The sequence below is a fragment of the Daphnia magna genome, linkage group LG1 (genome assembly GCF_020631705.1).
Source record: "Daphnia magna isolate NIES linkage group LG1, ASM2063170v1.1, whole genome shotgun sequence".
Classification (NCBI taxonomy): Eukaryota; Metazoa; Arthropoda; class Branchiopoda; order Diplostraca; family Daphniidae; genus Daphnia; species Daphnia magna.
The window spans coordinates 17651822-17666641 of NC_059182.1; the positions used below are offsets into that span (position 1 = coordinate 17651822).

General features: G+C 40.0%; 1 protein-coding gene across 1 annotated transcript; it reads right to left on the reverse strand.

Annotated features, from left to right (window-relative positions):
- Positions 1-2246: 2246 nt before the first annotated feature.
- On the reverse strand, positions 2247-11387 carry LOC116915929 (protein Wnt-6). Its single transcript, XM_032921094.2, has 6 exons — positions 10145-11387; positions 7950-8224; positions 4757-4873; positions 3297-3451; positions 3034-3184; positions 2247-2945 (listed from the first exon to the last, which is right to left on the reverse strand). The coding sequence occupies exons 1-6, from the start codon at positions 10219-10221 to the stop codon at positions 2635-2637; spliced, it is 1086 nt and encodes a 361-aa protein (XP_032776985.1). The 5' UTR covers positions 10222-11387; the 3' UTR covers positions 2247-2634.
- Positions 11388-14820: the final 3433 nt, after the last annotated feature.

The following is a 14820-nucleotide window of genomic DNA, read 5'->3' on the forward strand; positions in this document are numbered from 1 at the left end:
TCCAGCAACGTTTTTAACATTTATTGGATGCCCGTCTATCTGCTGGCCAATCGGAATACAGTCTGTTTTTTTTCTTAGTCTGACAACGGGTCACACACACACATCCAGACACACAGACACGTAACGAAATAATAAAAAAACAAAAAAAACATGTTCTAATGTTTGATTTATTTCGAGAATGGAGGGGAGGGAAGTTGATTTCGGAAAAAGGAATTAAATCAACGAAAGAAAACGGAGAGAAAAAGGATCCCAGCTGCCTTTTCTTTTCTTTTTGTTTTGAACATTTTTATTTGACGAACGGATTTTATGAGGGAAACCTTTTCTTTTATATTATTTATCATTATTTAGTTTGTTTGTTTTTTTATTACTCTTTTGTTGTTGTTGTTTTTCTTTTGACGTAGCATCGTAACTCATAATCACAGATATACGAACGTGCGTGAGCAGAAGAAGCAAACTGTGTGGTCAGTTTAGTAAAAATCAAAGCCCATTTGGTTGGAAATTGCCAGTATTTTCAGGAAACATCGGATTTACTTAAGAAAAAAAATGGGAAAAAGATAAACTCATCAATCAAAGGGAAATTCGAAGAAACTGTGGAGCTTCCGTTATTAAACCAACAATTTAAAAATCTACATACATGTAATTCTGAGGAAAACAAATATTTTATTCGGAATCAGTGTTCAAATTAGATGACCGAATTCGGTTTTTATCGAATTCCAAGTCAAAATGTTTCTTTTTTCTTTTCACGAAAAAGCCAGGCTTAAAAAATTAGCCCATCAAAATAAGCCCTACTTTTTAAATATTTTTCTTTTTTATTTCAAAATCATAGAAATTGCTTTATAAATACATGATTCTCATTCAAAATTAAACGAGAATCAGGAAAATTGGTGTTGTTTTTACGTAGAACTTCATGTTTTTCGAGTAAAAGTAAAATACGAGTTATCAAAGTTTGCGCGCTAGCACGCTACAGCGCTAGATTGCAACAGCACATTTATTGGATATATTTCTGAATCGGCTAATTTGAAGTGAAAATAACTCGTGTTGTAGAAGTAAGCATTGAATTTTGAGTATATGGTGTGATTTTTTAAGAATTCCAAGAGATTCGGTTTTTTGCTGATTTTGACAAAAGTGAGAAGGGTATAGCCTTCCCACTTTTTCAGTTTTGGCTAAATTTTAGATTTCAATAAATCAACATGATTTCGATTCAAAATTAAACGAGAATCACGAAAATCAAGGTTGTTTTGACGATGGGCTTTTAGTTTTTTGTTTTTTATTCAAATAAACGTATAAAAACGGGACGAACAGTGTTGGCGCACCAGTAGCATTATGGTTCCACTATTCCAATTTTAGCTGGTTTGATAAGAAAACAAATACATTTTCTGAAATCAGCATAAAATTGTGATTATAAACTGTGTTTTTTATTGAATTCAAAGAGATGTCATTTTTCACGGATTTTGACAAAAGTGAGAAGGGTATAGCCTTCCCACTTTTTCATTTTTCGCTAAATTCTACTTATAGGTTAAAATACATGATTTCGATTCAAAATTAAACAATAATCACGAAAATCAAGGTTGTTTTGACGATGGGCTTTTAGTTTTTAGTTTTATGTTCAAATAAACGTACAAAAACGAACGAACAGTGCTGGCGCGCCAGTAGCATTATGGTTACATTATTCCAAATTTAGCTGCTTTGATAAGAAAACAAATACATTTTCTGAAATCAGCGTAAAATTGTGATTCTAAACTGTGTGTTTTATTGATTTCAAAGAGATGTCATTTTTCACGGATTTTGACAAAAGTGAGAAGGGTATAGCCTTCTCACTTTTTCATTTTTGGCTAAATTTTAGATTTCAATAAAACTACATGATTTCGATTCAAAATTTAACGAGAATCACAAAAATTGACTTTGTTTTTACGTGAGACGTTTCGTTGTTGAGTTATTTGAGTTCAAATTTGGTGCACTAGATTCACCTCCATTCCGTTTTCAAAACAGAATGGAAGTGGGGGATCATTCACGCTAAAACGTATCACATACTCGGAAACGGCGTTTAGTTTCAGGCTTAGCGGTAGGTTTCATGGTATTCCAAGTGAAACATTTTAATCTGGCTTATTTCGTTTATAATTTCAAGGGTTTCAAATTCGATTTCTAAGTGGGTGGTGCCTTAATTAATGAACTTGATGGAAATGTTTGATCTCTGTAACATTACGAAATAAATGGTCAACCAGAGAACAGAGGGTTGTCAATAAAAATGTGGGTCAAATGGCGTTCCGTATATTCAAACATTTAAATGAGAAATCTAAAAAAAAAAAAAACCAAAAAAACACGGAAAACAAATTCAAATGAAAATAGTTAACGTGTCGTTTTTTCTTCTTTGACCGACCGACACGACATCCGTTGGTAAAAAACAACAACCAACGAACGAAAATCTTTGCAAATTTTTCTTTCTTTTTTCCGAAAAACGTTATAAATGGATGGAGTAGTTTATAGTAATAATAAAAAAAATAAACGACAAAACTGTACAACACCAACAGAGAGAGAGAAAAAAAAATCAAATGGAGGGTATCGGAGGTAACGTTCGGGACTCATTGGCGGGACTGCCCGACGAACAAACGTTTATTGCCCGTTGGACATCAACCATCAGCGGCAAGTGTTGACGTGCTTCTTGACCGTGCAAACCTTACAGGTGACCTCGCAACACCATTTAAATCGGCAATGACAGTTGACGCGGGTCTTGGTCGTCCGCGTTTCGTAGCCCCGCCCGCAGCAGAGCAACTCGCAACCCTCCACTCCCGGCGACGTGCTGTTACACACACGACCCGCCGTACCCAGGGACCCAGTGACTCTGTCCGGATTACAAAAGTCTGGCGATTCTTCCGAATAAATCAAATCCTCTCGTCCCGGTGGCTTGATGGTGGCCACCTCCGGAATGATTGTCTTACCGTCGTTTCCTGCGGATTAATTGGACACATTCAACAGAAATTCTCTCACTGAAATTTGACTTTTGAATTTTAAGAGGTGCGGAAAGAAATGGATCACCTGGAATGACCTTGGCAGCACCGTCGAATTTTTCTTTCAACCTTGTGGCAACGTCACGAAAAAGAGGTAATTTACGCCAACAGGTGCGCAGTGTGCACGACCCAGACAGACCGTGGCATTTGCATTCGGTCCGCATAAAATTCTTGACCGACTATCATTTTTCACGTTCAAACATCCCAGAAAATATTATTAATTATTATTATTTTTTAAATTCTAATTCAATCAGATGAATTTGAACCAAAGAAAGGTGTCAAGACAAGTACCAGTCGTCCGGCTTCGTTGTTGTGCAGCATCACTTGCGTCTTGAGGTCACTGCGCTTCCGATATTTGGCGTCCATAAATTCACGCGATTTTTTGTAGCCGTGCTGGACGTTGTCAGCGCATCCTCCCCACTCCCACTGTCCATCTGCGGAAAGGCCTATAGCAATAAAATCAATATATGAACGATACTTAAACTCGCTTAAGCTCACGACATTTCACTGAGGTTTCGCTCACAAATTCCGAATTTCAAATCATTTCCCCCGATGACCGAACCCGGAAAGACTTGACGTTTGACCCGCGTGAAATGTCTCAAGCGAATCGTTTCAACTATGGGCCGCTACGCATTTCTTTTGTTTCACCTTTCATCCGCCCATCCTATTGGCTTTGAGCACGTCTTTAAACAAGAAACCCCTCTCCATTTCTTTGTGCCCTTTTCTTTTCCCTCTCGTCGGTCTGACATGATCTGATTTCAGTTGACGAATGATCTGATAAAACTAAACCAAACGTTGCTGCCATTGCGTTAGAGAAGAAGAATCTGGCACTGGTGCCCATTAATGACGCTGGAAATTCTTGTCGTTGTCAACCTTTCTTCTTCTTCTTCTTCTTCTTCTTCTTCTGAATTTTTATTTATTTATTTACTTATATGTCTGTTTGAAGAAGAAGAGAAAAGACAGAGAGGTGGAAAAGAGAGGAAAAAATAAATTGTGGCGCTGTGTGTGGGTTCGCTGTTGAACTTGTGCTGCCGCCGTGTTGCGTTGCTGACGAGCTTTTTCTCATCGGCTTTTTCGAATACCTTTCGGGATAGACACACGGGAGGGATAAAGGGACAGTTCAAAGAGAAGAAAGGATGACATTCTTTTGCGGAGAGCGTGGGAAACGTTCTCAAGTTTCTGACCACCGCCGCCGCTGCCGCCGTCGTCGTTTCTGATTCGTTGTGTGCGGCAATCCTTGATTCGCTTTTAAAACATTGAATGAAAAGAAAAGAAATCAAACGGTAGGAAGAAAGAAAACAAAACAAACAATTACGTGTGACACACGTTTTGAATTCGATTGGTTATTTTCAATGTCAGTGTATCAAAAAGCGCGGGTGGTCTTTTCCACCTTTCTTCTTCTTCTTTTTTGAAATTCCCGGTCTAAAGTTCCTCGTGTGTTGCCCTTGACATAGCGGCCGCTTGGATGTAGACTAAATAACACGTAGATATCATTCCCTGTGAGCGGCATTCCGTCCCCCCCCTACCCCAGTTCTGTTGCAATTTTTTTAAATTTTAATTTCAGTTTATCAAGTGTATCAAATACAGTCGAGAACCGCTTTTGTTCTCCTTTAATTATTCCCAAAATGTCGGGCATTTAATTAAAACAAACGCAGAGTTTAGTCTGTTGTTGACTAACGCCTACAAGGATGGGAATGGCTTAATGGACATATAAATGAATAAGAAAAAAATAAAAAATAAATACAACTTACCTTTCATCGTTTTATCGCAGGTGCACTGCAGGAGGTGGCCGGAACTGCAGGCCTGCGTCACCGTGTAGGTCACGCCCGCTGCCACGACCGCATTGACGAAAGCCGTTTCGCGTGTGTCTGCACACAACAAGTTGATTAAAGACAAACATTCAAACAGAATCATACAGAGATGATTGAATAAATAAGAACTGGCGGGTGGCATTATGATTTTTGAATCTCTTGATACACATTTTTAAAAGATACTGTATACGATACGCATATCAGCAAGGGTCTTCCGATATGTACGTAGGTAGAAATAGCACCCAGGTGATAATGATGTCGGCAGTAGCTGAAACGCCGATTTCTTTTCTTTTTCTTTTAATACAAAGGATTTCTATTTTCTTGTTTCGGAATAGAAGAAGGAGCCATCAGGCCGACAGCATTCTTTTCTCACGCTGATGTCCCTCAAAAGAGAGGCATCTTTTAATAAAAATATATATATATAATAGCCGGCACCATATAGACGGCTTGATCCGCCTTTGATTCAACTCTCTCCAAATATTTTTTCTTGAGGAGGGGTTGACGAAAAAAAAAATAAAGTATTTCAGCGGCACATCAACTGACATACACAACATTACAACATACACAACTGACATACGAAAGCCGTTTCGCGTGTGTCTGCACACAACAAGTTGATTAAAGACAAACATTCAAACAGAATCATACAGAGATGATTGAATAAATAAGAACTGGCGGGTGGCATTATGATTTTTGAATCTCTTGATACACATTTTTAAAAGATACTGTATACGCTACGCATATCAGCAAGGGTCTTCCGATATGTACGTAGGTAGAAATAGCACCCAGGTGATAATGATGTCGGCAGTAGCTGAAACGCCGATTTCTTTTCTTTTTCTTTTAATACAAAGGATTTCTATTTTCTTGTTTCGGAATAGAAGAAGGAGCCATCAGGCCGACAGCATTCTTTTCTCACGCTGATGTCCCTCAAAAGAGAGGCATCTTTTAATAAAAATATATATATATAATAGCCGGCACCATATAGACGGCTTGATCCGCCTTTGATTCAACTCTCTCCAAATATTTTTTCTTGAGGAGGGGTTGACGAAAAAAAAAATAAAGTATTTCAGCGGCACATCAACTGACATACACAACATTTCCTTTATTCCTTTCTGTTAAACCCTGACCGTTTTTTTTGTTTTTTTTTGTTTCAACTACTTGCGAAATGTTTTTTTTTCCCCAGACTCGCTTTATAGATACACATAAATTGCTTTTGGAAAGTTCCGAGATTTTTGTCAATTCCCAAAAATGAAATCGAATCTTTCTTTCTTTTTGCTTGGATTTTTGCTTGGCACGTGATGGGTTTAGTGGTTAAACTTGTAATTGTTTGTACACACACGAAAAAAAAAAATGTCAAAGACGGGATTGTTGTTTTAATTGAATGAGAAATAATAATAATGGCTGTGACATAGTGATCGTTTTTCGTCCTTTTTCTTTTTAAGTTGGTTCTCACGAGCGTGATCGTTGTTGTCGGATTGCTCCATTTCTGGCTGTCAGTTTTTTTGTCTGAAGTTGGACTATAATATATATCAGCAGGGAAACCAGCCTCCATAGAACCGGCATTATTAGGTAAAAATAACAAACAAAAACAACAAAAAAAAAAGAGACAACAACCAGAGGCTATCAGCTGCCGTGTTTGTTTATACGATCCATTTTTAAAGCGATTTTAAACAGTTTTTTTTAGCCCTTTGATTGCACGTTTGTCTTACAAGTGTGGACTGGTTTAACGTGGCTCCCAATAAAACTGGCTGTCTAACAGGATTTGTTTCACCCCGTTTTTAATTCTTATTCAAATGTCAAATTTAAGATCGAAAGACGTATCGCTTTATCGCACTTTCTGCTAACGTCCAACAAACGCTTGCAGGGAAAAGAGAATAAAAAAAAACTAAACTAAAACAAACCAGTTGGAACATTTGATTCATCTATGCACTTTCTTCGGTCATGTTGTTTTAATGAGCTCACATTACGTAGGGACTAAACAGAATGAAAAAAACTTAGAGTCGATTTCTTTGTTTCGTTGTGTTGGGATTATCGTCGTGACCTTCCAGCGATTTTTCTTTTACTTTTTAGTGTGTGTGCGTGTGTGTGTGTGTGTATCTTTCATTGCCTCTGTTGGCGAGCGTTTAGTTTGACAAGAGATGCACAGTTTTCTATATACAAGACGTATTCCCTATCCCCATATGAATGACTGCGTAACGGGTTTCTGCTTTCGTTCACATGTTAACGTTCGTAATAAATGTGATGACTCTATTCTCAGACAACTGGAAAAGCTTGTTTTTGCTACCGAATCCTATATAGAAATTCATTGTGCTACCAAAGGTTGTTTGGGCTTTTTAAGTGCCTATAGATTTCTATAGGATGTATAAAGCGCTTCTTAAAGAGCGACAAATTGATGAGCCACCTGTCATGTTTTTATCAAAATAAGTGAAACAATAGGCGAAGAAAAACAACTGGCGCCGACAAAAGGTGGGAATGCGCACGTTGGTTTTTTTTTTTTTTTGGTTTTGATTTCAATAAAAAGAATCGATGGACCTCCCCAGGAGTTGAGAACCAAACGGCGAGACGATTCCTGATATCGAGAAATGCTTTGGTAAACGACTGACAATGAGATAGCAGCCAGGTGATAATTGCAAGGCTCTCGATATTGAAAACTACGGGATAGCACGTATAGAGTCCCTCTGGTTCTTCGCCTCTCTCAATCCCTCGGCTCATACATCCATCCCATCAAATAGTACACCACAATAGCACCTCTATAATAACAAGATCTAACCATCCCAATTTTTTGTTTCTCTCTCTCTTTTGCCGCTATCTTTGTCATCGTCTTGTCTACTTTTGATTCACACACAATCTTTTTTCATCTTTCTGTTTTCTATACTGATTTCTCAAGTCGCAGTCTTTGGTCGGCGATTCTTAGAAACCGCCATTTTCCCTTTCATTTTATGTTGGGCGAGTGTGTGTGGGGGGTGGACGCTGAAGCTATAAGAAAGTCATCCGAAGGCTTTGAGGGGCGGATGCGAGAAACATGGCAACGATGTTTGATAGTTTAAAGGATATCTCGATTTCGCGATATCAAATCAGAAATCATTCAGAGTGTCCTGCCCTGATTTTGAGTGAAATGTTTTGTTTGTTTTTTTACCTCTGGCGATGACTTTGCGCAGACTCTTGCGTGCCGTGGTGCAGTTCCAGCGTCGATTGCGGAACTGGTGTTGGCACTCTTTGGTGCCCAGCTGGGCACCTTTGACGATCTCCTGCAGCACTTTCGGCTCCTTGCGGCAAATCTCCACCTGGCGGCTTTTGAGCCTCTCGTGTCGGCCGTTGTCGTTGAGCGATGTGCGTTCCAGGTGTTGCCGCACCCGTCTCTGACGACACAGCCGCATCGGTTCCATCATCATGGCCTGACTGGCGCTCGCCCTGATTAAAAAAATTATAATAAATCAAATACGATCAAATACAATTTAAACAATTACAATTCCCTATGATCCTCGTAAGGAGGGGAAAAGAAGAAGACCAACTATACAACAACGAAATAGAAGGGAAAAGAAATTCCTGGAACGTTTTTAATCCGATTATTAATAGGTCCGCAAAAGCCATGAATTGGAGAGCCACTCTCTCGATTGCTTTTAACCCTCTTTGGCGGCGGAGGAATCTCGGAATTCATGACCATCACGACTAGCTATATAGGAGGAGTGAGGGGAAGTAGGAAGGGATTTTGAACAGGTGATATCTAAAAGCATCGCAGACGCAATACGTATCTGCTTACCAGCCCGCTTTTTTTTTCTTCTCTTTCTTCCACTTAAAATGAGGATAGGTAAAAAAAAAAAAAAAGAAGATGGCATCCGAGACTGAAAATTCCGCGCCTGACGTTCTTCTTCCGAGCCGTCGAATTCGATCAGAAGTTGCCTCATATGACTCTCACGTATATGTCTGTGATGCGTATATATACTTTGTAGACGATTAATGTGCGTCTAATCGTACCCACGAACAGCCGCTAGCATTGCCGTAACATTTCATTCAAGAAGAATCGAACCGTGTCCGTCCTTTTTGGCAACGTTCGTCGGGAACTATTTAACGCGTGGAACGTATTCAAAAATATGGCAAATGAAAAAAAAAGAAGAAAAGAAATGAGGATAGGTATGGCGATAAAGATAAGCAGGACGCAGGAGAAATTGGGTGGAATCGACCTATTCGATGGTGGATATCATCAAACTGCCGAATGCAAATTTTCTTTGGGGGTGGCGCAATTCCGAGAAAGAAGAATTCGTCAAAATGGACATTGTTTTTCTTTTGTTTCTTTGAAAATTGAATGTCTTTCTTCTTTCTGCTTCAATATCTAGTTGAACTTGAGTGGACTTGTGAAATGTTGCGTCTTTTCGGAAAGGAAAATACTGTCGGTTTTGGAACTACAAAGCGTTTCGAAGAATGTCACCGAGTCGCGACCCGTCACATTTAAGTCGAAAAATATAAAAAAAAAAAGAAACTGAGAAATGCGCCCTGAACTACTTCGGTCTCCGATTTCAACGTGCACGAACTAGTTAGGCAACTACGTCCCACACACGCTGACCTTTACAGCCCACCCAAACCCATCCGCAATCCCCTCGAAATTCAAAACAACAGCACTGAAAATTGAGAAAAATAAATGATAAACAATTCTGAAATTGGGGAGCAAAGACGAGCGAGGATGACCGACATTTGAAGGGCTGCGATGTTGTTGATTTCATCTCCTCCGTGACATGTTTCAAATGTCATTGAAGTCACGCCAAAAGGGTTTTTTCCTGTACCGGAGCGTTCATGAAAAATACGACGGGGCTACGTGTTTGAAACTGTTGTTGTTGTTTTGTTTTATTGGGGTTGTAAGAGTGAAAAGCGAGGGTGTTGGTAGCGTCATTTTTAACTGCCGACTGCACTTAGACCGTGAAAGTGGACCGTCAGTTTTCCAGTTCACCATATTTACGAGACGACGATCGCGAGCCTTGGCCGAAGCCAATTAAGGAATAAAAGAAACGACATGTTCCTCTTTATTTCACTCTACTTTGCCTATCCAATAACTTGATAACCTACACTGAAAGTGATGGCCAATCAGGGACATAAGCACCACTTTGTTTGTGCTAAAGATTTTTGCCAATTGCTCACACGCATGTACAGACACACGTTTCGAATGGGCAGCAATCTATTAGCATTTTAAGCCGTTCACGCATCGACTGACGATCGCTGTCCAACGTCTCGGGCAGCTCTCTTTTGTTTTGTGTTCTCCTACTTGCATTTACAAATATAGAAATAGGAACGTCGGGGATAGGGGCATGGATATTAAAAGAACGAATGCACAACACTTACCACCAGACATCGACTGCGCAGACGTGGAGGACGATCCCAACCAGGAGGCAGAAGAGCGAAGCCGACCACAAATGCATATTTACACACTTAAACACACCGCGGGATTTGAAACACACACACGCACACACACACTAATGCTAGACCACAGACACAATGGGGACGAAAATAGTTTGATAATTGACACTTTGCAGACAGGGGGTTAGATGATGGAACGAATGGAAAACAATCAATTGAAATTGAACAAAATTCCGCACGGCAAGACGGAATCTTGTCCCGAGGGTTTCTTATCTATTTGTTTCTTTTCTCCTCGATCGCTGTCCTTGTTTACGCTACTAACAAGAAGGATATGCGGTTCAATTGACACGTGGATTCCAAAAAAAGAGTGAATGTAGGGTGAGGGCGAATTCTCGCTCTCCGCTAAAAGCAAAACCACTTGGAAAAGAATTCGATTGATTTGGCAGTCGACTTGCGAAATCAAAGAATTTCAACAAATCAAAGAAAATAAAGGAGTTATTTTGATTGATGAAGAAGAACGAGGGGATCGGGCACGCTTGCGGACACACAAGTGATGGGCTCGTTTGCCGGCAAAACAATTGAAGAAGCACAATGCCTATCAGCCGGGCAGATCGGCCACCGAGTCTCTCGTTTCACGTTGAAGACCAGATGAATAGTAGTTGATTGCTGGCCGTGCTCCAGCTTACACAGCGCGCAAGACACACACACTCACTCTCACACGGTGATGGAATAAAAGTCCGAACTGCTGCGGGGAAACAAACAAACGGGATAACAAAAAAGAAACAAAACAAAAAAGAAAGAAAAATGGCGGCAATTCTTTTTACTTATGAAACTTTTTTGTTTTATCTTTTTCTTTCTGTTTTTTTTTTTCCTCGTTTTTTTTATATTGTGATTTCTAAATTTCTGGTTTGATAATGCTGGCGGGAATGGAATGAGAGACAAGAAAAATCTGAATTGACGGAATAATAAGGCGAACGTAGAAAAATACAAAGAATATAAAAATCAAATGATATAAACGAAAGCGCAACTGGCATCAACTGTCAGCGTCGACTCGGAGGGATTTTCTTTTGTTTTGTTTTGTTTTTTTTAGCTGCGGAACAGGTGCAAATGCAGCGAGCGACAAGATGATTGAAGATTGTCTAGGTGCGCCAGCCGCTAGCAAAGAGATCGCACACTTTACTAGAGGTCAACCAAGTTGGCAAGCCATGTCATTCCGGCAACTGGGCCCGCCCGACCGGCTCGTATTTCTCTTTTTTTTTTTCTTTGAATTTTCTTTTGCTTTGCTACTGAGCACAAGCAACGGATGGGAGGAGGGATCAAAGAGAGGAGGAGGCCAGAAGAGGATGGTCGATGGCTTTTTTAGCAATTGGCGCACGGTGCACTTCGTTTCACGTGTTTGTGTGAATATAGTCAAACAAGCGGGCGCCTCGTTCCCGGCAAATAGCAAACAAGCGGACACTATTGTTGTTTATAGCCTATTAAAAAAAAAACACGTGAGAGCCGGAGGAGGAGAAAAGGGTAGTTGACCCTCCCACGATGTGAAATTTATCTTTCCTCGCCTTTTTTTTTAAATCCCATTTCTTCCCCGACTGTAATTATGTCGTCCGACGTCAAAAGAAGAAAATCAGCGATATAAACACATCGGGGATGCGTCTAAGGCTGTCAAGTTCGATCCAATAAGGAAACAAACAACCACAAATTTACGTTTTCATTTCGAGATCTATTCAATTTCTCTTCTTTTGGTCTGTGTGTGTGGGGGGAAGGGAACGCAGGAGGCTGATGACCAGAGTCGCTGGATGAAACGTGACCGGTAGAATTTGAAAGAAAGAAACGGACGGGCAAATGGTATACGAACGAAGTGGGTGGTGTTCTGTCTTGAAGAGAGTCTCTCCAGTTACAAAATGTGCCAGAGTATAGACTTCAAAAAAAAAAAAATGGCGAGCGCTGAAGGAGAATGAAGAGGATAAGTTTGCCTTGATCCGTCCGAGGCCGCCGACAATATCCAACTTATCCGGCCGATTAAACTCTGACGTCCTCATCTCTCGCCCCTCTGATGCAGCCAAAGACATGCACACACCAAAACAGCCCCATTTCTCTCTTTCGCCACGGCTCTTCGTCATCACAGAGAGAAAGAGAGCTGTTGGGGAGGCTCGTTTTTCAGCCGAAAATATAATGCCCGTCCACTTATCGTCGAGAATAGCGTCTAATTGATCTGACATCCCGATGCCGTGCCGTTGTGACGTTGGAAACGAAACACCGCATTTATCACCGAAGACGACCACCCTCTGGAAGAAAGAAAAAAAATATATATACATAAAACACCAACGCGTGTTGTTAAATGGCGGTTGGTGGTGGAAGGAGACTTTAAGAGACTTTAAGGGCTCGTGTGTTTGTTGTGCCTGGTGATTGAATCGTTCCGAACGCTGACTCCAGCCAAACAGATGTCGGGACGAGATGGCGGACGTTTGGGAAGGGAGGGACAATCATTTTTCAGGCAGATATTCAAGTTCGTATAGCGTTTAACACGAGTCTTATGTTGACAACACAGCAGAATATAACGCACACGCTGACTATTTGAATAGATGCGACTGGGAATGGACGAACGATCCTCCCTGAATAAAAACAGTCGGAAAATTGAATCGTGACGACAAGGCAGGGAAATTCCGGCCGACCCTCAATATCTCACCCGTCCCATCTTTTAAGTCATTTTTGTTTTCCTCCCCTTGTTTTCCGCCCTTCGCATTGACTTGGTTTCACCCTCCGTGGCGTTTTGATTTTTGTCAAGTCATTTAAGAGATTATTCGTTTTTCTTTTTTTTACTTCTTTTTCAAGTGCATACCTTACGTCTTATACTGTGTGCTGTATATATTGTGTTCATTTGTCTTTTGTTTCGTTTTCTTTGGTTGAAAGGACACACAGTCAGCTGTTTACACGGGTCGGATTACGTAGCCACTCTCTCTCTCTCTTTCTCTATTTTCTTTTCCATTATGTATTTGATCTTTGACAAAAAGAGAACCGCCTTCACTTGTGGAACAATACAAAGAAACAAAACGAAAAAGAAAAGGTCCTAGATAAAAGTTAATAAACATTTGCATTTCTAGTAAAAGATTGAGAGCACTGTATTGCTGATTTCACACCACTTGCATAAGTAGACTACGTCTTGCATCATACGAATAAATCAAGTTTATTTTAAATATTAAACTAAACAAAAAAAACAAAATCTATTTTCACTGTTACCAAATCGTTATCGATCGATAAAAGTTTTCTACCTTTTTTACAGTTATTTTTTTTTTTCTATTTTCTTATCAATTTTCTGGTTTTCCGGCAAGTCCATTTAATTATGCAGAGTGCGGTAAGGTGCAATTGGAGTGTGCGGACGCTGATGAATGCATCGTGTTAGAATGGAATATTAATATACAATATTATAGTGGTGAATAATTGAGACGAAATGGATTGGATTTGCAACAACTTTAGTGATCCGTGCAACGTCCAGCTAATTCGCTTGTTTGTATTTTTCTTTCGTGAAACGCACTGACATGCAGTTTGACTGGCTTCTCTTTTTCAATAGTTTTACGTGCACTCTACTTATCTGCGTTCGCATTTTTGGCTTCGGATTTTCTTTTTCTTTTTTTTTGAATTTTTCATTCCTGAAAAAGAATCTGATTAACAAAAAACCCTAAGGTAAAAACTGGAATGGTCGTTCCGGTTGGCCAGTTTCAAACACAAAGAAAAAAAGAAGAAACAACACCAACAAAAAAAAAGTGTCATTGGAAAACTTCAAAATAAATCGAAATTTGAAAAAAAAAAACTGATCCAAGGTTCATCAACTATTTGTGTGTGTGTGTGTGTGTGTGACTGTCTCAACCTATGACATTCATGTCGTAATAAAGTAAATTTTGATTTCATTCTGGCCCAACCTTTTTCTTTCGTTTTGAGTACTTCTGCGGTGTTGTTACCAGCTGTGCTGGGGAATAGACGGCCGAATAAAAAATGGATGATGGCGATAGCGAATGAAGGTAAAGAACTCGTTTTTAGTTAGGCAATTGGCGTATAGCGGGCCCGGGTCGTTGCCGCACCTGTGATAATGCAAACCGTAGTCGTGACAGGGCGCGGATGCACACCTGTGGACGACATTGAATCCATCATCATTTCAATCTCGCATTATCTGCAATTCAATTTTGGCTCTGTATCCGGTCTCATTCACAGCAGTCGTCTAAACAAGCCACACACACAAAAGAAAAAAGATATCCTTCTCTTATTTGATATTTTAAAAAATAATAATAATTTTTGTTCTAATTTTTCCATCTATTTTCCTTCTGCGTTTCGCGCACGCGCCAAGATAATAAACCTTCCGCCTGTTTGCATCCAACTGATTTTTGGGGAGCTTTTTCTTTTTTGACAGGTGGCCATTCTTATATTGCCAGAACAAGTGACTACGAGAAACAGAGGAGAAAAACAAAACAAAAAGATCTGCGTATTTTTTAAAAGATGTACACAAAGAAGTTGCAGCCATGTTAATAGAGAGGCAGCTAATCGGGAGCAAAAGAAGGAGCACTTAGCAAACGCGGACCAGACGGCCCGTGCCGCCCGTTGTTGTGAACTCTCAACGTCACAATCGGTCGCCCCGCGTGACGTCGGCACGTATACGAAGAGGGTAACAT